The following is a 27,430-nucleotide window of genomic DNA, read 5'->3' on the forward strand; positions in this document are numbered from 1 at the left end:
CTCCTTGCTGCTTCAAGTCCCAGAACCTAGCTTCTTGTTTCTGGAACTGTCCCTAGATGAAACACAGGGATTTGTGGGGAGATGGGTTGTTTTCTCCTCTGTTTTGTTTCCCCAGATTCTGGCAAAGAAGGTGTACACACTTTACTTACTGGCTGTGCAGCAGCTCTCCAGACAGGACCACTATGACTTTGGCCTACGTGCCCTCACCTCCCTTCTGCGCTATTCTGGCAAGAAGCGCCGCCTGCAGCCGGATCTGACTGACGAAGAGGTAAACCAAGGACACAGCCTTGGTTCTGAACCTCCTTTGTCACTGGTCCTATGTGCCTTCACTAAAGTTTCTCAGACCCTCTCTTTCCCCAGATTTTGGGGAAAGGGTGGAAACCCTCATGCCTTGTTCCCATGTTGCCCGAGTTCTACCTGTTTTATTGCTAAAGATTAGCCGGCATAGCCATTGTTCTTGGCTTATGCCTCGAAGCACTCTGAAGTGGAAGTACGTAGGCCCTGGCTTAAGCTTGAGTCTGTCTTTTCCCACCAGGTGTTGCTGCTGTCAATGAGAGATATGAATATTGCCAAGCTAACTTCAGTCGATGTGCCACTGTTCAATGCCATTGTGCAGGATCTGTTTCCCAGCATCGAGCTGCCTGTCATTGACTATGGCAAGGTATTTGTTCCTCAGTACTCTCCCTGATCTCACAGATGAATGTGCATTTGGGAACAGGAAAGTTGGCTTCCAGACCCTGCTCTGCCATCCACTAGCTGTGACTTTGAGCAAGACAATTGACCTCTCTTTGGGCTTCCTTAGCTATCAAATGATGTAGACCTATTCAAACATTCTACTCTCTGACCACAACTCCCTACCCCCCTGACATGAGTTCCTTCTCAAGTATTTCCACACCACAGCGCTTCAACCTCATTGAAACCTCTTTCTTGTCCATTGGCCTTTGCACAGTGTCTATGCATATCAACCCTCTCCTGCTTCTACCTCTTTCCTTATTTAGGGAGTTTTAAGGAGAGATTTCTAGGAGTTGTTTGATGTCTGAGAGCAGTGGAATGGAAGGTGGGGGAAGGGGATTTTAGAAAATATAAGTACTTTTTTCTCTGGCAATATGGCAGTCTAGATACCCTAAATAATCCTTTCAATTGAAACCACTAAAATGCTGGATAAAAATATAAAAATACATCTTTTTGAATGCATTGCTAAGCTGGCAAGAAGAGACTTCCAAACAAAGTAGATTTGAACAAGAACCAATGGAATTTCTAGAAATGAAAAATGTTATAATTGAGGTGAGGGAAACCCAAACCTCAATAGAGAGACAGAGGACTTACAAGTAAAGAAAGTGAATTAAGGCCGGGCACAGTGGCTCATGCCTATAATCCCAGTACTTTGGGAGGCTGAGGCAGGAGGATTGTTTAAGGCCAGGAGCTTGAGACCAGCCTAGGCAACACAGAGAGACCCCATCTCTATAAGAAATAAAAAATTAGCTGGGTGTGGTGGTGTATGCCTGTAGTCCCAGCTACTTAGGAGGCTAAGGTGAGAGGATCCCTTGAGCCCAGGAGTATGAGGCTGCTGTGAGCTATGATTGTGCCACTGCATTCCAGTCTGGGCAGCACTTCGGCAGGGGTGGTGGTGGAAGAAAGTAGATTAAAATCTACTATAACTACACTAAAGAAATTTATTTATGAGGTATCCATACCCAAAGGAATAGGGAGAATGGAAGAAGAGATAAAAACTAAATTTTAGACATAGGAAGAAAATGAATAAGTTGTGGCTTACTTAGCAAGCCTGAGAAGGCTGGAAGAGGAAAAAATTGAGAGGCTGTCTTCGGAGCCTCAGCAAGGAAGGCTCAGCATCTGTGTGATTAGGTACCTCTGTAAGTGGGGAGTGGGCCAGGGGAGGAAAGGAGCTATAACAAAAATAAGGAGGATTGCAGGCAAACTGCTTTGGAAACAATTAGGTTGCTAGATCTCCCCTTCCCTGGGATCCTGGGTGACTGTGCCTCCCCTAATTGTGCAGAAGACCAGAGGGCAGAACGGTAGGTGTCTGGACTGGGGACACCAGGTGGAGTTGAGGGCAGGAGTGAGCCCTGTTACATGTGGGGATCAGGTGAATGTTTGCACTCTGAGTGCTGAAACCCGTAGCCTTCTTTCATCTCTAAGCTCTCAGAATGGCAGCCAGACAGGAAATTGGAAGAGCTATCTCTGGGGAATCTGTCTGGCCCAAGAGGAATGACCAAGACATGGACAACAGAAATTTCCCAGTGAGGCCGGGCGCGGTGGCTCATGCCTGTAATCCTAGCACTCTGGGAGAGGGGCTGAGGCGGGTGGATCGCTCAAGGTCAGGAGTTTGAGACCAGCCTGAGCAAGAGTCAGACCCCGTCTCTACTAAAAAAATAGAAAGAAATTGTCTGGCCAACTAAAATATATATAGAAAAAAATTAGCCGGGCACATGCCTGTAGTCCCAGCTACCTGGGAGGCTGAGGCAGTAGGATCGCTGAAGCCCAGGAGTTTGAGGTTGCTGTGAGCTAGGCTGATGCCAGGGCACTCACTCTAGCCTGGGCAACAAAGCGCAAAAAAAAAAAAAAAAAAAAAGAAATTTCCCAGTGAAAGTCCCAGATAAAATCACCTACAAGGTCACTCCCAGTCTGCAAGCCCCACCCACACACTCAGAGCTCCCATGCAGCTGGCTGGCCTCCACCCTCATTTATGAGCAGAAAGCCAGGCTCAGCAGACACGTGGGGACAGCCTCTAACAGGAAAGATGGTAGCACCCAAATAGCGGAGTTCCAAAAGGCAGGAACAGAGAAAACGGAGGGGATGGGTTCAACAATGAAACAATCCAAGAAGAATCTCCAGAGCTGAAAGATGTAAGTTCCCAAAATTAAAGTGCCCAAAAGTGCATGACACAATGGACAAAATAAATCCTGACAAAGACCCGTCAGTATGAAATTTTCAAACACAAGAACAAGGAGCAGATTTAACAAGAGGGAAAGAGAAAAAGGGGTGACATACCAAAGATAAAAAGTCAGAATGTCAGACTTCTCAATAGCAACATTGCATCCATAAGCAATGAGACAGCCTTCAAAATTCTGGAGGAAAATTATTTCTGACCTCAAAATCTATACCGAGCCAACCTGTCATGGAGGAGGCTAGATCAGAGACATTTCAGACTTGTGAACTCTCAAAAAAAATGCTTCCAATGTATCCTTTCTCAGAAAGCTACTAGAGAATGTGCTTTACTAAAATTCAGGAGCATACCATGACAGGGAACACGGGAAACAGAGGATTGAGTGCAAGGGAGAGGCCAAGATAATTCTTGGGATGATGGCGAATGGAGGTCATAGGATGGCAGCCATGCACTGGTCATAGGATGGAAGCCAATCCAGATTGCAGCAAGTCTGAAGGCTTTGGGAGGATTTCTTTAAAAAGAAGAAATTGATCCCTGATGTGAAAATCATTTTGAAAGCTTTAGTCAGCTGTTAGAGTTTGGAATTGTGTGTCAGAGATAAGCATATAAAAACCGAGCAAACAAACATATAGCAACTATTAGCCCATAGGGAAAATTAAAAAGTTGTGCAAGAAAGGAAAAGTAATCACACCTTGAATAGTATGCATTGTTAAACTAATCCTTAATAGTGTTTACAAGAGACACACCTAAAACTTAAGACGAAAGGTCAAAGAATAGTCAAAAATTAGAAAAAGATATATCAGGTAAATACCAATTGCAAGAAAAGTAGGGAAGCAATATGGGACAACATAGGTTTTAAAGCAAAAAGCATTATGAGAAACAGAGGGCCATTTCATAATAATGAAAGTTTCCATTCATCAGGAAGATATAACAATTCTGAATTTTGGATGAACCTACTACTATAGCCTCAAAATAAGCAGAGCAAATTTTGCAGAATTACAAGGAGAAATAGACAAACCTACTATCATAGTGGAAATCTTAACATCTCTTAGTAACTAACAGATCAAGCACACTGAAAATCAGTTGGGTTATAGAAGATTTGAACAACACAATTAAAAATCTTGATTTAATAGATATCTATAGAAATTGTACTCAAGAATTGAAGAATAACCATTTTTCAAGCACACATAGAATATTTAGGAAAATTGACAACGTAAAGGCCATAAATCTGCCTCAAATATTTTGAAGGAATATATTCAGACCACATTTTCTGATCACACCATTAACCACTGATATCAGGCAAAGTAGACTTTATGGCAGAAAGCAATACTAAAGGCAAAGGGAGATATTTTGTCATGATAAAAAGAGCAAGGCACAGAAAGAGATAACAATTCTAAATTTCTATGTGCTCAATAATATAGCTACAAAATCCATACAACAAAATTGACAGAACTAAAAGGAAAAATAGATAAATCACAACCCTAGTGGGAGATCTTGACATATTTCTCTTAGAAACTGATAAATCAAACAGACCAAAAAATCTATAAAGATATAGATTTGAATGCTTTTAACAGATTTGACCTAACACTTAAGGAACATTGCATCCAACAATTGCAGATACATGTTCTTCTCAAGTACGCATGGAATGTTTATGAAAATTGACCATATGCTGGATTATTAAGTATAAGTCTCATAAATTTCAAATGATTAAAATTATACAGAGGATAATCTCTAACCACAATAGAATTAAACTGGAAATCAATAACAAAATATAATTAGAAAAAGCCCAAATGTTTGGAAATTAGGCAATACAATTCTAAATAACTCATGGGTCAAAGAAGAAATTAGAGAATATTTTTAACTGAATAAGTAGAAAATGTGGCATTAAACTTGTGGCATGACATTAAACATGCACACACACAAACATCCTAACAAAACCAATTCTCAGATAGTGGAAGGAAGTTGTGTTGGTGAGGCCTCTTAGTGGTGTTTGAGAAATACAAGAAAAGATCTTGCATCTATTTGAAATTATTTGGTTGCATGAGCTGTGCGTTTGAAAACGTCACACTACTCTGGGACTGATCCATATGGATCATGGTTCTATAAGCATTACTTTTTAACTTAGGTGATGATTTCTTTAATATCAATCAGGTTCTCTCACCAGACTATGAGCTCTGCAATAGGATGAGGTCTATTTTGTTCTCAGTCGTATGCACTCGGCACAGTGCTTGGCACATACTGTAGAGGCTTAATAAATGTTTGTAGAATAATAATAGAAAAATGTGTAGAGCTACATGTCCTGCGTTGCACAGATAAGGGAACTGAGGATTGAAGAAGTAACTTACCCAGGATCACACAGCTGAAACCTAGGAACCAGGTCAGCCTTCTCTACAGCCCAATGTCCTAGCTGAACCGGCCAGCTTCCCAGTGAAGCAACAATTGCTAGAATGCAAAGCTGCCATTTTTAAGTTGGAACATATCCTCCCAGGCACGGGGGAGACTTTGAAAGTCCTTTGGAGGCCTCATCCTTTTTCTTCCACTCCCTGTATTTTCCCTTCCCTCAGCTGCAGGAGACTGTTGAACAGGAGATTCGAGACATGGGGCTGCAGAGCACACCATTCACCCTCACCAAGGTCTTCCAGCTGTACGAAACCAAGAACTCCCGCCACTCCACCATGATCGTGGGTGGCACGGGCAGCGGCAAGACCACCTCGTGGCGCATCCTGCAGGCCTCCTTGTCCTCTCTGTGCCGTGCTGGAGACCCCAACTTCAATATTGTTAGAGTACGGAGTTGGGACAGTGGAGTCAGTGGCAGAAGCTTGAGTAGCAGGAAGATGTGCTGGTTGGGGGCCAGGGAGGACTGTGCCTGGGTCCAGGGAGTTCCAGGAGCAATGAGAGAGAAGGGACAACTGCAAGTACCTGGGAGGGGAGCTGGGAATAAAGGACATCTTGGGATTTTTGTCTACCAGTAACTCAAAAACCCCTTCTGTTGTCATTTTTTAGGAGTTCCCTTTGAACCCAAAGGCACTGTCCCTAGGGGAACTCTATGGGGAATATGACCTGAACACTAATGAATGGACAGATGGCATCTTGTCCAGCGTCATGCGGACAGCATGTGCAGGTATCCAAAGGATCATGGGGTGGGGAGAGCAGATACCCAAATCTCCTGAGGGGGTGGGCAGTCTGGGGATAGGAAGCCCAAATTTGGGAAGAAATGTTTGGGGAATGCTGAAGTGCAAGGCAGTGTAGGCTTGCATCTCCAAGGAGTGTGAGCGTGAGGGAGGTGAGGGGTGCGGTTTCCTGGTTTCCTTATCATCCACCTTCTACTAAGATGAGAAACCCGATGAGAAGTGGATCCTTTTTGATGGCCCCGTGGACACATTGTGGGTCGAGAGCATGAACTCGGTCATGGACGACAACAAGGTGTTGACCCTCATCAATGGCGAGCGCATCGCAATGCCTGAGCAGGTAGAGAATGCAGTGACCACCCGGGCCTCGCAGGGTGGGAACGTGGAGGGCGTGAGCCAGGGGCTGGCGGAGCACCAGAGGTCTGAGAGGACAATGAGTTCTGCAGGAAAGAGCTGGGGAAGAGGAGGCTGGATTCAGGGAAACCTGTGGCTGAAGAAAAAATGCTTTACCTAGCGTGGCAAACAACTGTAGGAGAACAATTGTAAGGAAGCACTTCCTGTGTACGAGCAAGCACCGTGTGACCTCAGGCGGCCTCAGCGCGCTCCTGCCAACAGAGGAGGCACGAGCTTTCCCGGTCCCCCAGGAGCACGAACTCATGGCTGTCAAGCACACCCTTGCCACCCACTCAACCCACACGAGCAAGGGAGTGATTTTTCATAAGGATGACCTTGACTAAACTCTAATTTCTTTCTTTTTTTTTTTTGAGACAGAGTCTTGCTCTGTTGCCCAGGCTAGAGTGAGTGCCGTGGTGTCAGCCTAGCTCACAGCAACCTCAAACTCCTGGGCTTAAGCAATCCTACTGCCTCAGCCTCCCAAGTAGCTGGGACTACAGGCATGTGCCACCATGCCTGGCTAATTTTTTCTATATATATTTTTAGTTGGCCAGATAATTTCTTTCTATTTTTAGTAGAGACAGAGTCTCACTCTTGCTCAGGCTGGTCTCGAACTCCTGACCTCGAGCGATCCACCCGCCTCGGCCCCCCAGAGGGCTAGGATTACAGGTGTGAGCCACCGCGCCCGGCTTAATTTCTTTTAAAAAGCAAACCATTTGGAAATGTCAGGCCTCTGTTCTCCCTGCCATGCTTGGTGCTTGATAGTGATAACTGGAGGCATTGGGCTCTGGAGTGTTTTCATTATTATTGATGGAGGGATGGAGAGGAAGATAAGGTTTCTCTAATCTGAAGAAAGTATGTTGTTAGGTGTCTCTCCTGTTCGAAGTGGAGAACTTGGCCGTGGCCTCTCCAGCCACTGTCTCTCGCTGTGGGATGGTCTACACCGACTACGTAGACCTTGGCTGGAAGCCCTATGTTCAGTCATGGCTAGAGAAGAGGTCAAAGGTATAAAGGGAACTGAGCAGAGGGGAGGTAACCAGGGTGGCCCATAGCCCCCAGGAGTGAATAAACAGTCTCTTCTCATTCAACTCCAGGCTGAGGCAGAGACCCTTCAACGCATGTTCGAAAAGTTCATCAACAGGATACTGACCTTTAAGAAGGACAACTGCAAAGAGCTGGTGCCCCTGCCCGAGTACAGTGGTATCATCTCCCTCTGCAAGCTGTACTCAGCCCTGGCCACGCCAGAGAATGGGGTAAGGGGAGGGCCCAGACCGGGACAGGAATGGCTCATAACCTCACTGGGACAACTTCAGGGAAACGGTGTGACTTGGAGAGTTTGAACTCTGGGCTCGAGTGGAGCAGAGACCCCAAGGCGAGGCCTCCACGACCAAGGAGGCAGTGAGGGTGCACATGTGTGTGTGTGCGTGTGCGTGCATGTGCGTGTGTGTGTGTGTGTGTGTGTGTGTGTGTTGAGCTGAAAGGTCAGACTAGGGATTTTTTTTTTGGACAGAATCTCACTCTGTTGCCCAGGCTAGAGTGCCCTGGCGTCAGCCTAGCTCACAGCAACCTCAAACTCCTGGGCTCAAGCAATCCTCCTGCCTCAGCCTCCCGAGTAGCTGGGACTACAGACATGTGCCACCATGCCTGGCTAATTTTATATATATATATATATATGGCTGTACGTATCATTTCTTTCTATTTTTAGTAGAGACGGAGTCTCTCTCTTGCTCAGGCTGGTCTCAAACTCCTGAGCTCAAACAATCCACCTGCCTCGGCCTCCCGGAGCACCAGGATTACAGGCATGAGCCACCGCGCCCCGCCCCAGACTAGGAATTTTAAATTGAATGTAGTACACAGTGGGTCTGGCTGTAATTTCCTACCCATGTTTTGGGAGTTGAAGATAGTTCAAAATCCTTTCAAAATGCAAACATTTATAATAGGTCTTGGTATATGTGAGGCTTTGGGATACTGTTTCTGCTAGAGGGAGTTCCCAGACTAATCTGATGAGAGGGGTTTTAAAATTTTTCAGATTAATTGATATTTAAGCTTTCTGAATAGTTTTTCTCAGTTTAGAATTATGAAATAAGGACAAAATTCGATGCTTTCTGTTATTAAGTTGCTGCCTAGAAATGGTTTGTATCGTTTTAAAAGACATTGCCAGATAATCACTTGTTACTATAGTTGTATGTTATTAAGAACAATTAAGACCTGTAGCAGGCCAGGCGTGGTGGCTCATGGCTGTAATGCTAGCACCGTGGGAGGCCGAGGCGGGAGGATCACTTGAGCTCAGGAGTTTGAGACCAGCCTGAGCAACACCAAGACTCTGTCTCTGCGAAAAATAGAAAAAATTAGCCAGGTGTGGTGGCACGTGCCTGTAGTCCCAGCTACTCAGCAGGCTGAGGCAGGAGGATGGCTTGAGCCCAGGAGTTTGAGGTTGCTGTGAACTATGATGACGCCACTGCTCAAAATGACAGAGCTGCTCAAAAAAAAAAAAAAAAAAAAAAGACCTATAACAATATATATCATTCCTGGTACAGTTATAGATTAATAAATTAAAAATACGTAGATGAACTTGCAAGGTAATATATGGGAAGAGGATGATTATATAGTGTTAGTGGCACAGAAGTGCCAAGGAGGACTGGCTGTGTAGGGAGGCTTCCGGGGTGAGTGGCGGGGAAGAATGGCTTTTGCAATAAAGCAGACGCACAGCAGTCAGTCCTGGCCGAGGGGGTGGTGTTTGCAGCCGGGTGTGGCAGGTGGTGTTTCTGTGCCAACGCTCCTCAGTGTGGCAGAGACCATGAGGAGAGGATTCAACCACCGGGATGGCGAGAGGTGTTGTGTGTTGGGGGTGCAGGGGACAGACTAGGGCCTCTGGATTGGATATGGTAGACAAAAGGTTCTCAACATAATTTCCCACCTGTCTTTTGAGGATTGAGGATTATTCCAAGACCAAGTCCAGCATTCTGGATGGGACAGTGCCCTGTATATCACATTACTTGTAGTGCTAGGTATCTTAATTCAGGGCCATCGTCAAGAGCTCCCCACCCATGGGCCTGTGGCAGTTTCACACAGTGGTCAGGGATGATACGGAGGGTGCCGAGCTGTCTGTTGGCCGTTTCCCCCAAAAGGCCCAGCAGAGTTGGGATGGCCCCATGAGCTCCATCACCATTAGAAGCACAGCACTGTCACATGCCCCTGGGTGGGGGCTGAGAGCATGTGCTCTAAATACACTGTTTCCACTATTAAGTTGGTACATTTTAAATTTTAATTTTTGAGTACACAAGTAATCATTGAATCTAGTTTTCTTTATAAAAATTAGATTTTTTCTTATAAAGCTAAAGTCCTTATTGATCACCTTCCTCCTCCAATCCTGGTCTCCTTCCCCGTCACACAGTAACTGCTATAGTATGTCTGTGTCATTCCAGGCCTTTTTGATAAATGCACATTTACATATAAGCCCATAGGTATCCATAGAAAATGTGGTCTTTAAAAAATGCATCATGCTGTATACCAAACATGCTTGTTAAACCAAAAATATGTTTTTAAGTTCTATATTGCTGCATGTAGGTTCATCTAATAACTTTAAGTGCTATGCACTATTCCACGGCAGAACACTACATTTTACTTTTCCATCCCTCTGCCTGTGGATGTTAAGGTCATCTCCAATTTTTTGCAATTACAGACTAGTCACCATGAATGTCCCTGAACCTATCTCCTGAGCACCCATAGGTGCTTCTCCAGGGCAGGCCTGGTATGGCCAGATGACACTGTGTCTTTATGACTCAGCAGAGAGGAAGTTCAGGGCAACTGCTGAGCTACAAGAAGTTTCAGGTTTATCTAAACCTTTCAGTGGGTTGTAAATAAACACGCACAACTGTGTGGTTTTCCACATAGAGCCAGGAAAGGAGGAAGACTCTAAGCGTTTGTGTTGACCTGCCCACACAGACCCCCCCATCTCTTATAGGTGTGGGTTATTTATTGTCCTTTCTTTCCTTCCTGGCAGGTGAACCCAGCTGACAGTGAGAACTACGGCACTATGGTAGAGATGACGTTTGTGTTCAGCATGATCTGGTCTGTGTGCGCCTCTGTGGACGAGGAGGGCCGCAAGAAGATCGACAGCTACCTCCGAGAGATCGAGGGCTCCTTTCCCAATAAGGTCAGGGTGCTCACACCCAGCTGTCCTATTTGTCCTGTTTTTCCAGACCCCACAGGCATCTCCAGTCCTCAGGCTCTGCTTGAGTTTCAGCCTGTCGGCTCAGCTCTCTTTCTCCCCAACAGTGGTCTGGGAGCTCGTACTCTGGGCTGGGGAGGGCTAAGGAAGGCTTTGGTAACCTGACACACGTGCCCTCCCTAGGACACGGTGTACGAGTACTTTGTGGACCCCAAGATGCGGAGTTGGACATCATTTGAAGATAAGCTCCCTAAGAGTTGGCGCTACCCTCCCAAGTACGAGCAGGGCCTGGATGTGGGGAGGGCATGGGGCTGCAGCTGGGGGGAGAGGTGGAAAGAGAGACGGGGCCTCGGAGCAACAGTGAGTGACAGAGAGGAGAGGGTGGGTCCCAGAGAAGGGCTGACTCTTGAGGACCTAGGGACGGGACTCGGAACAGGGACCTTAAGGAAATACCCAATTCCTAGGCCCCCCAGGAGGCAGGGTTGGTGATTATAGGGTGGTGATGCGAAGGAAGATAAACACTGGGAGGAAGAAGGAAGCGGGAGTTAGAAAGGAGTGGGTGATGGTCTTTGAGACACACACGGACCCTGTTCCTCCCTAGTGCCCCCTTCTACAAGATCATGGTGCCCACCATCGATACTGTTCGCTACAACTACCTGGTGAGCAACTTGGTGGCTAACCAGAATCCTGTCCTGCTCGTGGGTCCCGTGGGGACTGGGAAGACCTCCATTGCCCAGAGTGTCCTGCAGTCCTTGCCCTCCAGCCAGTGGTCGGTGCTCATTGTCAACATGTCTGCACAGGTGTGTGAGGGACCTGGAGGCCAGGCCACCAGCTCCCCGTGCTCTCCCTGCCTTCTGCTTTCCCCTGGGATCCAGGTGTCTGTTTGACACTCCTCGTATTTCTCCCCATATGTCTCTTGGGGACACGAACATTCATTCTGTACCTCTTTCACCAGACCACATCCAACAACGTGCAGAGCATCATTGAGAGCAGGGTTGAGAAGCGAACCAAGGGTGTCTATGTGCCATTTGGGGGCAAAAGCATGATCACCTTTATGGATGACCTGAATATGCCAGCTAAGGACGTGTTTGGGTCCCAGCCACCCCTGGAGCTGATTCGCCTCTGGATTGACTATGGCTTCTGGTACGACCGTGCAAAGCAGACCATCAAGTACATTCGAGTAAGCTTCCCAAGAATTTGTTCTCTCTTGTGACAGGCTCAGTCCCCGCTCCCCTGGGACCCCATACTATAATCCTACAATCCTTATTTCTTCCCATGCAGTAGTGTCCTGCCTCTTCTTCAGGACCCAGACATCTGGCTCCTATTAATATTATTAAATATTAACTCTCCTCACTAACCTGCCCTACGCTTGTGACCAAAGGATCCTGTCCTCCTACTTCCATTGCTTTTCAGGCCTCTAATATGGCATTCACATACCAACCTGGCCCCCCCCCCCCAAAAAAAAACTGTGTAGGACCCCAAGGTCAGAACTCCAAACAGCTGCGTCTACTCTGCCTCCTGCTATTGCAGTGACCTCCCTGGTGTCAGTTCTTGGCTCCCTGCCCACGACCCAGCATCTGCCTTCAGTCCTGGCTTTGCTCTCTCTGCGTGCTGAGCAGTTTGTTTCTCTTTCTTTAATCAGTGGCCTGATCCTGGGGTCCCCATCTAGCTGGCACTCACGGTTGAGAACACACACACACACACACACACACACACACACACACACGTGTGTAGATATTTACAATTTATAAGAAAAAAGAGAAAGTCGAGAAGACATAATCAAAATGTTAGTTTTTTTTTTATTTGCCTGTATTTTCTAATTTGGGTACATGGACTATAATGATGAAATAAAGACAAATCCATGACGTGAATAATTCTAAAAACGCTTTCCCTCATCCCCTCCTGTGCTTCACCTTGTCCTGCCCGCATCACTCCACGTTTCTCCCTCTCACCTGCCCCTATCCCTCTTCCACTTTGTCCCTCCATTTACTCTCTTCCTCCCTGCCCCTTTTACATCCTCCCTCTTCTTGTGCCTCATCTCATCCCCTCTTCCCATCCACCTCTGCCCCTTCTTGTCTTTGCCGTCTAGGACATGTTCCTGATGGCTGCCATGGGTCCCCCTGGGGGCGGACGGACTGTCATCTCCCCAAGGCTGCAGAGTCGCTTCAACATTATCAACATGACCTTCCCCACAGTGAGGGCGTTGGAGGGGAGGCTGCGGGGGTGGGGGTGGGGCGACTGTCCCTGAGCAGGAGGGGGCCGAGGCAGCCCGAGCAGAGTTGCATAAGGCATGGAGGTGGGACCATCTGTAGGACCCTTCGCATCTCCTGAACTAGAAGAGCGACAGGCTGGGAGTGTAGCTTTCTGGCTCTGGAAGGTGAGGCCTTGTGGTCCCAACGGGCCGCAGTGGATTCGGTGGGGCCCAAACAGACTAAGGTAGGTACTGATAGACCCCACAAACCTGAGTACTGAAAGCAGTGCCAGGATTAGGGCAAAACAAGTGAGGTGCTCACCTCCATGCAGAATTTAAGGGGAGGAGCACCAAAAACCTCAGTCATCAGGAGAAATAACATTTTTTTTTTTTTTTTTTAGAAACAGAGTCTCACTCTGTTGCCCGGGCTAGAGTGCTGTGGCGTCAGCCTAGCTCACAGCAACCTCAAACTCCTGGGCTCACGCAATCCTTCTGCCTCAGCCTCCCGAGTAGCTGGGACTACAGGCATGCACCACCATGTCCGGCTAATTTATATATATATATATATATATATATATTTTTTTTTTTTTTTCAGTTGTCTAGCTAATTTCTATTTTTTTAGTAGAGACGGGGTCTCACTCTTGCTCAGGCTGGTCTTGAACTCCTAAGCTCAAATGATCCGCCCATCTCGGCCTCCCAGAGTGCTAGGATTACAGGCATGAGCCACCGCACCTGGCCCAGAAATAACATTTTAATGCAATATTTTTTATTTATTTTCATTTTATTTTATTTTATTTTATTTTTTGTTTTTTATTTTTTTTCTTATTTGTTTTTATTTTCTATTTTATTTTTATTTTAGACCTCAGAACTCAGAAGCAGCAATATTTTTTAAAATTAAAATTAATGCTAACAATTCATGGTAAACCAAATACCAAAAGTTTAAAGAAGTACAGCACAGTATGCTGACCCATATTGAAGCTGAGGCAAAAGAAGTTGATAATCCTGACCCGCCTTTATTTAAAATGTTTGCATTTTTGCTCCTCGGGCATTATTTTACATTACTTTGGATTTTAAATATTGTATTAAAATATCATTTATTATTTCTCCTATTTCTGAGTTGGGTTTTTTTTTTTGGCTGTCCCCTTAAATTCTGCCCGCGAGCCAAGCTCCTCGGCAGCGCCCTGGCCCTGGCGCGGACACTCGAGAGTGAGTCTGAGGTCTGTTCCTAGGAGTCTCAGATCACCCGCATATTCGGCACCATGATCAACCAGAAGCTTCAGGAGTTTGAGGAAGAGGTGAAGCCCATCGGGAACGTGGTGACTGAGGCCACCTTGGACATGTACAATACTGTGGTCCAGCGCTTCCTGCCCACTCCTGCCAAGATCCATTACCTCTTCAACCTTCGAGACATCTCCAAGGTGACTCTGGGGCTGACCTTGTCCCTTTGGCTTGGCACAGCCTCCTTGGAAACATTCTCTTTTTCTCAAAATAAGCCTTAGAACTCATAGCATACTGTGCACTAAAGGTCACCTTCATCCTAAAATGCCATGTTCTCCGGGCTTATCTTTAAACCTTCTGGAGGGAATCTCTTTCCTCCCTCCAACCTGCACTCGCTTCTCTTCCCAGGTGTTCCAGGGCATGCTCAGAGCCAACAAGGACTTCCATGACACCAAGTCCAGCATCACACGACTCTGGATCCATGAATGTTTCAGGTGACATGCTTGTGCCCTGGCCGGATTCAGACTTCCTCAGCCTTGCTCCATCCCCGCCGTCCTCACCGCTGGCCTGACCCTCCCGTCCCCAGGCCGAGTCCCCACTTTATTCCCAGATCTCACACCAAATCCCTCCCACCAGAGTCTTCTCTGACCGACTGGTCGATGCAGCAGACATGGAAGCCTTCATGGGCATCATAAGTGACAAACTCGGCACTTTCTTTGACCTCACGTTTCATAATCTCTGTCCCAACAAACGTCCTCCTATCTTTGGTGAGCCAGGAGTGCGACTGCTGTGGGCTTGTGACCCTTAGGAGAGTGGGGTTGGAAGGAGAGTTGGGGCGCAGGGCCCGGGGGGGGGAACGTCTGGGGAGGCCCAAGCATTTGAGATTCTGAGCCTTTTCATGGCCCAGGGGACTTCCTGAGGGAGCCCAAGGTGTACGAAGACCTCACGGATCTGACAGTCCTGAAGACAGCCATGGAGACCGCTCTCAATGAGTACAACCTGTCACCCGCTGTCGTGCCGATGCAGCTAGTGCTCTTCCGAGAGGCCATTGAACACAGTGAGCACTTGCTACTCACATCCCCTTCCCTGTCATCCCAATTATGGGGCATTTCTAAGGAAATAAGGATCTCTTTCTGGGTCTCTCCCAAATCAAGTCTCAAAAGTTGCCTTCCTCCCTGGCCCCAGATGCCCTTGTGGCAATGGGTGTTTAACGGACAAGGTGGAGGTTAAAAGTTGAATTGTGGGCAGGCACAGCGGCTCACACCTATAATCCTAGCACTTTGGGAGGCTGAGGCAGGAGGATTGCTTGAGGCCAGGAGTTTGAGACCAACCTGAGCAAGAGCAAGACCCCACCTCTACAGAACAATAGAAAAACTAGCCAGGCGTGATGGTACATGTCCCAGCCACTTGAGCTCAGGAATTTAAAGTTGCAGTGAGCTATGATGACACCACTGCACTCTAACCCCGGTGACAGAGCGAGACGCTGTCTGGAAAAAAAAAAAAAAGAGCTGCTACCCAGGGCTTTAGCCACCAACTTCTTCCCACACCTCTTGGTTCCTCTACTTCAGTTTCAGGGGTCCCGATCCTTAGCCTAGGGCCTGGAGGCCCCTGAGTTTGCTCAGCTGACTTGTTACCCTCATCACCCCCACCTCCAGTCACACGGATCGTGCGGGTGATTGGACAGCCTCGGGGCAACATGCTCTTGGTGGGCATTGGGGGCAGTGGACGCCAGAGCCTGGCTCGCTTGGCTTCATCCATCTGCGACTACATCACCTTCCAGATCGAGGTCACCAAATACTACCGGAAGCAGGAGTTCAGAGATGGTACGGCCAGGTTTCTGAAATGGAGGAGGGTTTGGGGCTAGGAATGAAAGATCAGGTGTCTGAGTTCCTGTGATAACAGAGAGAAGAGGTGGAAGCCGGAGAGGGAGTGGGCCTGGCTGAGTGTAGGATGGCGTGTGCGGCGGGCTGGGGCAGGTTCCTAAATCTCAGACAGGAACAAAGCACAGGATGGGGAATCTGAAGTGAGTCTGTTCTGTCCCCTTTCTCCTTCCCTCATCTGGCCAGATATCAAGCGTCTGTATCACCAGGCTGGCGTAGAGCTCAAGACCACGTCCTTCCTTTTTGTGGACACCCAAATTGCTGACGAATCCTTCCTGGAGGACATTAACAACATCCTCAGCTCAGGCGAGGTCCCCAATCTGTACAAGTCTGATGAATTTGAAGAGGTATGATTCCTTCCATGCTCATGACCAATTGGTTCTTTGGCCTAACTAACCCCTGAAGAACCACCACTCCCAGAATACGATACTGTAGCACCCAGCACACGCCCCACCCCCCTAGGGTTGAAGGTCCCCTCCAGGGACTCTACTGGGCAGAGCTGCTTTAAAACCCACACCTTGGGGTTGGGTGTGGTGGCTCATGGCTGTAATCCCAACACCTTGGGAGGCTGAGGCAGGAGGATTGCTGGAGGCCAGAAGTTCAAGATCAGCCTGGGCAACACAGCAAGACCCCATCTCTACAAAAAAATTTTAAAAATTAGCCAGCCATGGTGGCACGCGCTTGTGATCCCAGCTATTCGAGAGGCTGAGGTGGGAGGATCACTTGAGCCCAGGAGGTTGAAGTTACAGTGAACTACGATTGAGCTGCTGTACTCCTGCCTGGGCTGCACCGTGAGACCCTGTCTCTAAAAAAAAAATTTAAAAATTAAAAAAAGCCCACGCCTTGTCAGCCTTGCTTAACCTGCTGCCCCTGCTGATTCTGACTCTGAAATGTCAGCCCTCTGACCCTGGGTGGCTTCTGTCCAGGTCCAGTCACACATCATAGACCAGGCCCGGGCGGAGCAGGTGCCCGAGTCATCGGACAGCCTCTTCGCCTACCTCATCGATCGCGTGCGGAACAACCTGCACATCGTGCTCTGCCTCAGCCCCGTGGGGGACCCGTTCAGGTGACTTCTGTCACATTCTCCTCTCCCTGCGGGCCCAGCACTCTTCCCATGCTGCTCCTCCCTGCTTTTGGCCTCCTGTGCCTTCTGGAAGCTACTGTCACACTGACAGCAGGCTCTCCCGCCTGCTCACCCCACTCCTTTCCATAGACTGTGCCTTCTGTCAGGAAGTGCCCACGGTTGACACGGGAGTCATCCATTTCCTTTTGGTATGACTAGATTTTTTTTTTTTTTTGGGTTGGTGGCTTTTTTGTTTTGTTTTGTTGTTTTTACTCTTTAATTGTGGTAAAAACCGCACAACATACAATTTATCATTTTAACGATTTTGAGTGTATAGTTCAGTAGTGTTAAGGCTATTCACACTGTTGTGCAACAGATCTCTAGAACTTTTTCATCTTCCCTAAGTAGTACTCTGTCCCCGTTAAACAACTCTGCATCCTCTCCCCCCGGCCCTGGCAACCACCGTTCTGCTTTCTGTCTCTACGAGTTTGACTAATTTAGACACCTCATGTAAGTGGAATTGTGCAGTATTTGTCTTTTTGTGACTTTGCTTATTTCACTTAGCATAATATGCTCAAGGTTTACCCATGCGTAGCATGTGACAGGATTTCCCTCTTTCTTAAGGCTGAATAATATTCTGTTGCATTATATACCACATTTTCTTTATCCGTTCTTGATTTGACTAGATTTTTAAGGGCATCAGAAACTAGGAGGAGGTAGAAAACTTGCGCAGGGAGGCAGTTTGGGTTACCATTCTGTTTTTGTCATTAACATTGACGGTGTATGCTGTGTTTACCACATGCAGGCACTGCGCTAAGCATTTTACATGCACGACCTCTTTGAACCTCTCAATAACCTTTGTTAGTATTTATTGTCATTCCCATTTTAGAGACGAGGAAACTGACATTCAAAGAGGTTACATACTTGCCCAAGGTCTACACCTAGAAAATGTGGAACCTCATCTTTCTGACTCTAATTAGCCTAATTTAAAAATTAGCCTGTCTAATTTCTGAAATGGAGGAGGGTTTGGGGCTAGGAATGAAAGGTCAGATGCCTGAGTCCCTGTGATAACAGAGAGGAGAGGTGGAAGCCAGAGAGGGAGTGGGCCTGGCCTGAGCGGGGTGTAGGATGGAACAAGGATGTGTAAGATGGGTATAGGAGGAACAAGGAGATGCAGGAGCATGAGGATGTGGCATTCAGGTTCCTAGAGAGCTGGCAGTGTGTGGCAGGGCAGCCAGCAGCTGGAGCCTGCATCTGTGCACGGACTTTACTGCTTCTCAAAACCCCTCCCAGGAACTGGATCCGCCAGTACCCAGCCTTGGTGAACTGTACAACCATCAACTGGTTCTCGGAGTGGCCCCGAGAGGCCCTGCTAGAGGTGGCTGAGAAGTACCTGGTGGGAGTAGACCTGGGAACTCAGGAGAATGTGAGCCCCTTCTCCCATCTCATCACACCCCGACCTCCCTCCCACGTCCATTCTCCATCTGTCTTTATCTTCCATACCGTATCATTGGCTTCAGATCCACCGGAAGGTGGCCAAGATCTTTGTCACCATGCACTGGTCAGTGGCTCAGTATTCCCAGAAGATGCTGTTGGAACTTCGAAGATACAACTACGTCACACCCACCAACTACCTAGAACTCGTGTCTGGATATAAGAAGTATGAAGGAAAGCGGGGGATGTGAAGGGCTGGGGGCTTGGCGTCTTTGGGGGTATTTGGTGAAATGATGTAATGGAAACACCCAGGACCTGGCCATGGGGACCGTCCCAAGAACCTGGGTGCTGATGTGGAAGGACAGAGATACAAAGGTCTTAGTTCTGCCTGGGAAGTTAGTAACAGAGAGTTGCGGCTTCCTGTGGTTGTGGCCGTCACTAGAGCCCTCTAGCTATGTTCCCAGGCTCTGACCCCTCTCCACATTCTCTCTGTCCTTGTTTTCTTGGATGATGTGTCTATGTCTTGTTCCAACCACAACATAACTAGAACATTGCCGTAATATAACCAGTCCTTTCCTGTCTGCCTTTGATGTCTTCTAGACTTTCCACCTGTGTGAGACAGAAAAACCAAAGTGTTTTCCCTCCTCTCTGACTCAACACATTACAGTCATCAGTCAGCACCTGTGGGGGGTTGGTTCCAGGATCTCTCACAGACACCAAAATGCTCAAGTCCCTGATGTAGAATGGTATATATTTGCATATAAACCACACACATCCTTCCAAACACTTTAAATCACCTCTAGATTACTTATAATACCTAGTACAATGCAAATGCAATGTAAGTAGCTTGTTATACTATACTGTTTAGGGAATAATGACAAGGAAAAAGGTCTGTACATGTTCAGTACACACACTACTTTTTTCCCCGTGTTTTCTATCCACTATTGGTGGAATCCATGGATATGGGAAGCTGACTGTACCACTTCTGGCACCAGATGTGGGGGGATTTTCTCCAGCAGACACTGACCGGGTGTCCTACAGTTTAACTCAGTCCTGACACTATCTACCCAGAGTCAGATCCCACACGTTGAGGGCTCAGTTCCACAAGACTTCCCCACTGCAGCTGCCATTTGCAAGCCCCAGACTGTTTTACAGGTGCTTCTGACTGACTGGCTATAAATTGGGGCTCCCACGACCTCGTTGTCCTCAGGTTCAGTTAATTTGCTAGAGTGTCTCACAGAACTTGGGGAAACACTTTACTTGCTATTGCTGATTTTTTTTTTTTTTGAGACAGAGTCTCACTTTGTTGCCCTGGCTACAGTGAGTGCCATGGCGTCAGCCTAGCTCACAGCAACCTCAAACTCCTGGGCTTAAGCAATCCTACTGCCTCAGCCTCCCGAGTAGCTGGGACTACAGGCATGCGCCACCATGCCCGGCTAATTTTTTCTCTATATATTTTTAGTTGTCCAGATAATTTTTATTTCTATTTTTAGTAGAGACGAGGTCTTGCTCAGGGTGGTCTCGAACTCCTGACCTCGAGCTATCCACCCGCCTCGGCCTCCCAGAGGACTAGGATTACAGGCGTGAGCCACCGTGCCCGGCTTATTGCTGATTTATTTATTGCAAAGAATATTTGAAAAGATACAAATGAACACAGGCTGAGGTTCCTGAGGGTCCAAAGCACAGAGCTTCTGTCCCTGTGGAGTTGGGGCGTGCCACCCTGCCAGCATGTGGATGTGTTCTTGTTCACCAACTTGAAAGCCCTCTGAACCCTGTCCTTTTGGGTTTTTAAGGAGACTTCATTACAGAGGCACGATTGATTCAATCATTGGCCATTGGTGATCAACTCAAACTTCAGCCCTGCTCCTATCTGGAGGTCAGGATTGGGGCCGAAAGCTACAGCACTCTAATCCGCAGTCGGTGCCCCTGACAACCAACCTCCAGCCACCAGTCATCTCATTAGTATACAAAGACACTTGTCACTTTGGAGATTCCAAGGGTTTTAGGAGCTGTGTGCCAGGAAATGGACTCGAAGACCAAATATATATTTCTTATTATAAATCACAGTGTCACACCACCACTCCCAAATATTTTTTTTCTTTTTTCTTTTTATTTGTCCATTGCAATTTGTCCTATCCCAAGAATTTTATGTTCATTCATGAAGTTATTGAGTGGCCCCACTTAATAGCTTAATTTTGTTTTTTGTTAACTTAAGTTTTATGTGTACAACACAATGATAATTTGCTTTGAAGCATATAAGAGAGATGTAAAAAAAATTATTGGATTCCATATTTTTAATCAAGATGAAGAAAAAGCCATTTGCAATAATAGTGGTAGCCAACATTTATTCATTCATTTACCACATATTTTTTGAGCACCTACTATATGCCAGGCACTATTCTGGATACTTGTAACATACCAGTGAACAAAATAAAGTCCCTGCCTCCCCTGGGTACACAGACAGACATTCTACCTTCTGTTTGCTATTCATCTGTCCCTGGGATAAACCCTTTACTTGCATTTTTTCACTTAGTCCAGAAAACAACCCACACAGACATTTTTTTCCCCTGAACAATACTGAAAATGTTTTGAATCAGTTGCCAACATTTTTAAAGTTTCAACTTGGGGGCCTTAGAAAAATCCAGCTTTCTAGCTTCTCTTTAAAAATCAGAAATTGTGGCAATACCGGGCCCATGTTTGTTCCCACAGAGAAAAAACAGGCTGGAGCCGAGGGAGGGCCGCCCCCTTGGGGTGGGTTAATGTTTTCTGGTTCGCTGCAGCCCACTTGCCTGCTGCGCACCGGGGAACAGGGCAAGACGCTTGGGAGGGGAAGCGAGCTGATGGAAACAGCTGACTCTGACAGTGGCATGTAGAATAAGAGCCCAAAAGCAAGAGGACTGGGTGGAAAGCTGTGGGCAATAGTCCACGTGGGGAATGATAAGAGGCTGACCATGATGGTGGTGTGGTGCCAACAGAAGGGAAGATGGGGACTCGGGACACTCGGGCAGGTGGACGATTCAGGACACCACTTTCTGGGAGCGCAGCCTCTCCGTGCACCTTCTCCTACCCTGTCCTGCAGGCTGCTGGCAGAGAAGCGGCAGGAGCTGCTGGACCAAGCCAATAAGCTGCGGACAGGACTGTTCAAGATCGATGAGACTAGGGAAAAGGTGCAAGTCATGTCGTTGGAGCTGGAGGATGCCAAGAAAAAGGTGGCCGAGTTCCAGAAACAGTGCGAGGAGTACTTGGTCATCATCGTGCAGCAGAAGCGGGAAGCAGATGAGCAGCAGAAGGTGGAGGCTCCAGCGCCAGCCCTGCCCTACGCCCCCCACTCCCACCGGTGCCCCCAGAAGAGGATTCCCCATCTCCACCAGCTACTGGGTCCCTGCCTGGGGGACACCCATCCCACTCCTCATGTTTTTTTTTCGCTTTCTCTTTCATCTTTTCCACCAACACTGTCACCCTCACCTTTGCCCAAAGCAGAGACAAAAACCCTTGTCCTCTTTTCATCCCTAGGCCGTAACAGCCAATAGTGAAAAGATTGCAGTTGAGGAAATCAAGTGTCAGGCTCTGGCTGACAATGCCCAGAAGGATCTAGAAGAGGCATTGCCTGCCCTGGAAGAAGCCATGCGGGTACCAGGGGCATCCGAAAGGATGGGAGCCAGGAGCAGGGAGCCCAGGGAAGGGAATAGGGAAGTCTCTGGGGAAGTGAGAAGAGGTGGCACCTCAGCTATGTCCTGTCTCCGTAAGGGCCTGTCTTACCCCTTGAGCGGCCTCCGGCCCTGCTCCCTCAGTGAATCCCTTTCCCCAGGCCCTGGAGTCTCTGAACAAGAAGGATATAGGAGAGATCAAGTCTTACGGACGGCCCCCCGCCCAGGTGGAGATCGTGATGCAGGCAGTCATGATTCTTCGAGGAAATGAGCCCACGTGGGCGGAGGCCAAGAGGCAGCTAGGTGAGCTGGCGAGTGAGACAACCGACGCAGCGTTTGTGCGTCATCGGCCACCAGACTCCCGAAGAGAGAGAGGGGAGGACGGGGCATCTTACTCTCCCTCCAGAGCACAGAGCCTCACAGGAAGCAGAAGACATAAATATCAGCTAAGATTCTTTGGTTGTTGCTGGTATTTTCGGGCTTTTTACAAAGTTATCTATTTCTTTTCATTAAAAAAAGAAAAAGAAAAAACTACATTTCTTATCCCTTTTAGACTTTAATTATTAAGCATGAAATAAAAAAATGATTCTTTGGTTGTAAGTAACAGAAAACAGCTCATCTTAATACGGACCGTCCCCAGCTTACAATGGTTCAACTTATGATATTTCGGCTTCACAGTAGTACCCATATAATCATTCTGTTTTTCACTTTCAGTGCAGCATCCAATATATTACATGTGATATTCAACACTGTATTATAAAGTAGGCTTTGTGTGAGATGATTTTGCCCAACTGTAGGCTAATGTAAGTGTTCTGTGCACGTTTAAGGTAGGCCAGGCCAAGCTATGATGTCTGGTAGGTTAGGTATGTTAAATGCATTTTTGACTTATGATCATATTTTCAACTTACAATAGGTTTATAGGGACACAGCCCAATCATAAGTCAAGGAACATCTGCATAAGTACTAAAAGGAAAATTGTCCTGAAGATGTAAAAATGTATTGCAGAATCCAAGGGCAGGAATGCCTTGGGACCCCAAGAAGGGACAAGGATCAGAAAATAGAAGACAGGACTCTTGTGTTTCATCTTGTGGTTTTCTCTGCTTGGGTTCCCATGGTAGAATATAGCCTGCGACCTTGGCTTGGTGACCCCTGCCCTAGAAGAAAGTGCAAAGGGTAGAGAAAGAATGAGGTGTAGGGTGGCTTGGCCAAGTGTTAAAGGCAAGTGATGGGAGATAAACTAGGAGGATTGAAGAGGGCCCTGGGGGCTGGCAGGTGCCTAGAGAAAGGAGCAGGTTCAGAGGGAGGAAGTGGGGACTAGGTCAGATGTTTTAGGAAATGAGCCAGGAAAATTGTGGCTATGCTTGAGCAGTGGAGGTAAAACCTGGACAAGGAGGATGGAATTAGGCCCTCTGGCTGAAGCTCCTAATTTTCATCCCACAGGGGAACAGAACTTCATCAAGTCGCTAATCCACTTTGACAAAGACAATATCTCAGATAAGGTTCTGAAGAAGATTGGGGCCTACTGTGCCCAGCCTGACTTCCAGCCTGATATCATCGGCCGCGTCTCCCTGGCTGCCAAGTCCCTGTGCATGTGGGTGCGGGCCATGGAGGTAGGCATTGGCTGGGCTGGGTTGGGGGGAGGGCTGACGCACGGACCTGAGGGAAGGAAGAATCGCTGCTGGGTGACTGGGGCTTGGGTTGGGGCGACCCTCGCAGCCTGGCTGTCTCCCTGCAGCTGTATGGGCGGCTGTATCGGGTGGTGGAGCCCAAACGGATCCGAATGAACGCCGCCTTGGCCCAGCTTCAAGAGAAGCAGGCAGCGCTCGCTGAGGCCCAGGAGAAGCTGCGGGAGGTGAGCCTCACAGTCCCTCCCCCTGATTTCTGGGACGCTTCGTGGCCATTTTCCACCATCTAATTCTATTTCCATTTCTCACGTCCTACCTTCCTCCAGTCTTGTCTCCTTCCCACTCTGTGCCCTGTTGAGATTGGGCTGCTCCTGGCTCAGAAAGCTAAGCTGATTGCAGAGGTTAAAAAGGCTCAGAGAGCACTGTGACTAGGAGCCCTTCCAAAGATTGACTTGGGAGGTGGCAACCTCTGTCACAACCTGTGGAGATGGGCCCTGAGATTTCAACTGACAAAATCCGTGTGGCAAATTGGTCTTTGCCAGGGCCATGGGTCAAGAGTGTCTACATCCCTGCGTGGACTGGGAACAAAGTGAAGGTGTCTATGTGTGTGCTTGGGTGGGGACAGGGTGCCCCGGAGGCCAGGTGGGGGTTACTGTGAGTAGGCTAGATGACCCAGAAGTTGATTTCCTAGAAGATATTTGCACAAGTAACTCTCAAACCAGGCAGAATGGCCAGGTGTTATTATCAAAAGAATTCTTCCTATCTACCCCTTGATTCTTTTTGGTCATTGATTTAGTAGCTACTACTACTATATCCCTAAGGTAGTACAGTCACATGGTTTGAAATTCAAAAGGTACAAAACCCTTTGCAATAAGAAGTTTCCCGGCCGTGCATGGTGGCTCATGCCTGTAGTCCCAGCTACTTGGGAGGCTGAGGCAGGAAGATCACTTGAGCCCAGGAGTTTGAGGTTGCCCTGACCTATGATGGTGCCACTGTACTCTAGTCTGGGTGACAGTGAGACCTTGTCTCAGAAAAAAAAAGAAGTTTCTCTCCTACCTTCTGCTCTCTAGCCACCCAGGTTCCCTCCCTAAAAGCAACCAATATTACAAATTCTTGTTTATCCATCTAGAGGCTGTGCTTATGTAAGCACATATATGTATATTTCATTTTTTATATTATACCCACTGTTTTGCACCTTCCTGTCTTATTTACTTGTGAGCTAAAGATTGTCCACATCAGTACAGAAGGAGTTTCTGGTTTCTTTTTACTGCTGCTTGATATTCCAGTGGGTGGCTACACCATCATCTATTTAACTGCTTCCCTTTTTTTTTTTTTTTTTTTTTGAGACAGAATTTCACTCTGTTGCCCAGGCTAGAGTGCCGTGGCATCAGCCTAGCTCACAGCAACGTCAAACTCCTGGGCTCAAGCGATCCTCCTGCCTCAGCCTGCCTGGCTAATTTTTTCTATATATTCTTGGCTGTCCATATAATTTCTTTCTATTTTTAGTAGAGACGGGGTCCCGCTCTTGCTCAGCCTGGTCTCAAACTCCTGATCTCAAACAATCCACCCCTCTTGGCCTCCCAGAGTGCTAGGATTACAGGCGTGAGCCACTGTGCCCGGCCCAACTGCTTCACTTTGATGGACATACTCATCATTTCCAACCTTTCGATCTTCACTTGTCCTCTTTGTTGATGGTATCTTTATAGAGAAATTTAAAATTTTTATATAATTGAAGCTGGTGATATAATTCCAAGATGTTTTACCTAAAACCAGCTATGGAAAACATCCAGGGCCAGCCTTCTCAGATTGGATGAGGAGCCTGAGGTTTAGTGAGATTAAGGGACTTGCCAAGGTCGCTGGCTAGTTGGGGTTAGACCCCAAGTTTCCTGACTCCGTGCCACACTGGCCCTGGTTTTACTGCTGCAGGCATCCTTTCCAGCAGCAGCGAGGCTACCCTTGAGGCCTCTCCACCAGGCTGGGCGGGTGGGCTCTGCCTGCACCTGCTTCTCCATTGCCCCCTTCCTGCGGCCACTGCCACCTCCCAGCCTCCATGGAACCCTCACTCTTTTACTCTCTTTTTTTCCAAATGTAAATAATGACAGGTGTGGCAATCTATTTGGAAAAGTTTCTCACCTAAATAGGCCAAATAATTAGGGGTAGTTACCTTTGTATGTGAAAATTGGGATCTCTGGGATCCACTGCCAACAACATCATTCACTGGACAAACATTTATAGAGCACCCAGTGTTAGGTCTCCTGGTAGAGGCTCCACACCCACACTTGGGGACCCCTAATGGGTGAGAGAAAGTAGATAGGGAAACAAAATTTCACCTTTGTTACTGATAAAGCCTGCAAAGTTTGAGAGTCAAATGCACCTTTTAACAGAACCTCAGAACTGGGCACTGTGCTGATGTCTGGGCCCCATCCCAGGCCAGTGAAGTGAGAGTCCCTAGCAGAGCCTGGAATCAGCATTTCAAAAGCCTTCCTGTCAGCGCCAACCAGAAGGGGGAAAGCCAGTGTGGGGTACTAGGGCCCAGGTCTGGAAAGAGGCTCAGAGCCCAGCTCTATTGCACATCAATACAAATCTTGAGTAAATAGTTTCAGCCCTTACCCACGTGTTTGGGGCCCTGAAAATATATTTTCCACAGGCCCAATTCTGTTATGCAACAGGTGTTACTAACCACTGGCTTAGATATCATTTCAGAAGGCTCTGAAATAGGTCAGAACAGAATCTTAATCTACTTCAAGGCAACTGTATCCCCAAAGTTGAAAATTCACTTTTTTTCCTATTTAGCATTCCCTATTATGTCTAGTCCCATTGTCCAACATAATGTATCAGAGGCTTTGTAGTGCAATTAAATGGTAGTATTAAAGTGCTATTAATAGAATAATAAAAATACACACAAATTTGAATACAACCCACAGGGAGAAGCCAAATATCAAAAATTAAATCCCTTTGTGAACTAAAGTTCAAAGAAATGAAAATCTGAAATAAAATGATCTTGCTTTTGTGAGTTCAAAATCTAGAATCCAACATTCTTAGGTTAAAGTCCCAAACTATCCTCCCTAATTTCTTGTTCTGCTCAGTCTCTAGCTGAGGGGATGTTTTAGTCCATTTGGGCTGCTGTAGCAATATACTGGATAATTTATAAACAACAGAAATTTATTTCTCACAGTTGGGGAGGCTGGGAGGTCCCAAGATCAAGGCATCAACAGATTTGGTGTCTGGTGATGGTACCTGCTGCGTGTCCTCACGTGGCAGAAAGGACAAACAAGCTCTCTCAGGCCTCCTTATAGAGACACGCAACCCATTCCTGAGGGCTCCACCCCCGTGACCTAACCACCTCCCAGATGCCTCACCTCCCAACACTGCTGCACTGGGGATTAAGTGTCAACGTATGAATCTGGGGGGACATGAACATTCAGACCATAGCAGGGGTTCTCTGGGTAGACCTGTTTTCTTAAGCTAGAACCTGGGCTGTTTGTCCCTGTGAAAGGATATAGTTCCTCAGGACCTCAGAGGCTGTATGAGTTCAAAATGAAGTCTCTTGTGAACATCACTTGAGAATAAAAAAGAATCTAAGGAGTTACTAAGGCATACCTGACTTCTAGATAAAATTATGTTACAAAAAAAACCCAGTTGTTATTGTTGCAAAAGACCATAGTAGAAACCCAATGATATTTGAGAGAATGAGGATGCATGGAGAAAATCTTGGTTTTAAGTTCATCAGAATGTCGGTTATCTGGAAACCATGACCTGTGAACTCAAATTTAAC

At 47.2% G+C, this 27,430-nt stretch overlaps 1 protein-coding gene across 7 annotated transcripts in view; it reads left to right on the forward strand.

The window, feature by feature from the left end:
- The window catches only part of DNAH2 (dynein axonemal heavy chain 2), a 102,525-nt gene that overhangs the window by 54,066 nt on the left and 21,029 nt on the right, over positions 1 to 27,430 (forward strand). For 5 of the 7 annotated variants that reach the window (XR_006739508.1, XM_045570133.1, XM_045570136.1 and 2 more), the window contains exons 40-65: positions 116 to 268; positions 536 to 661; positions 5,470 to 5,688; positions 5,909 to 6,026; positions 6,237 to 6,373; positions 7,294 to 7,431; positions 7,521 to 7,679; positions 10,430 to 10,582; positions 10,781 to 10,872; positions 11,199 to 11,397; positions 11,553 to 11,777; positions 12,687 to 12,791; positions 14,018 to 14,206; positions 14,415 to 14,500; positions 14,643 to 14,773; positions 14,914 to 15,063; positions 15,662 to 15,829; positions 16,073 to 16,233; positions 16,813 to 16,952; positions 18,243 to 18,375; positions 18,470 to 18,609; positions 21,463 to 21,673; positions 21,897 to 22,013; positions 22,192 to 22,333; positions 23,471 to 23,640; positions 23,766 to 23,882. Coding sequence is in view for 6 of the 7 variants with exons in the window: in XM_045570133.1 (XP_045426089.1) it covers positions 116 to 268; positions 536 to 661; positions 5,470 to 5,688; positions 5,909 to 6,026; positions 6,237 to 6,373; positions 7,294 to 7,431; positions 7,521 to 7,679; positions 10,430 to 10,582; positions 10,781 to 10,872; positions 11,199 to 11,397; positions 11,553 to 11,777; positions 12,687 to 12,791; positions 14,018 to 14,206; positions 14,415 to 14,500; positions 14,643 to 14,773; positions 14,914 to 15,063; positions 15,662 to 15,829; positions 16,073 to 16,233; positions 16,813 to 16,952; positions 18,243 to 18,375; positions 18,470 to 18,609; positions 21,463 to 21,673; positions 21,897 to 22,013; positions 22,192 to 22,333; positions 23,471 to 23,640; positions 23,766 to 23,882 (3,879 nt within the window). In the remaining variant the exon portion in view is untranslated. The other 2 variants (XM_045570135.1, XM_045570139.1) reach the window with 2 other exon arrangements.

The sequence above is a fragment of the Lemur catta genome, chromosome 15 (genome assembly GCF_020740605.2).
Source record: "Lemur catta isolate mLemCat1 chromosome 15, mLemCat1.pri, whole genome shotgun sequence".
NCBI lineage: Eukaryota > Metazoa > Chordata > Mammalia > Primates > Lemuridae > Lemur > Lemur catta.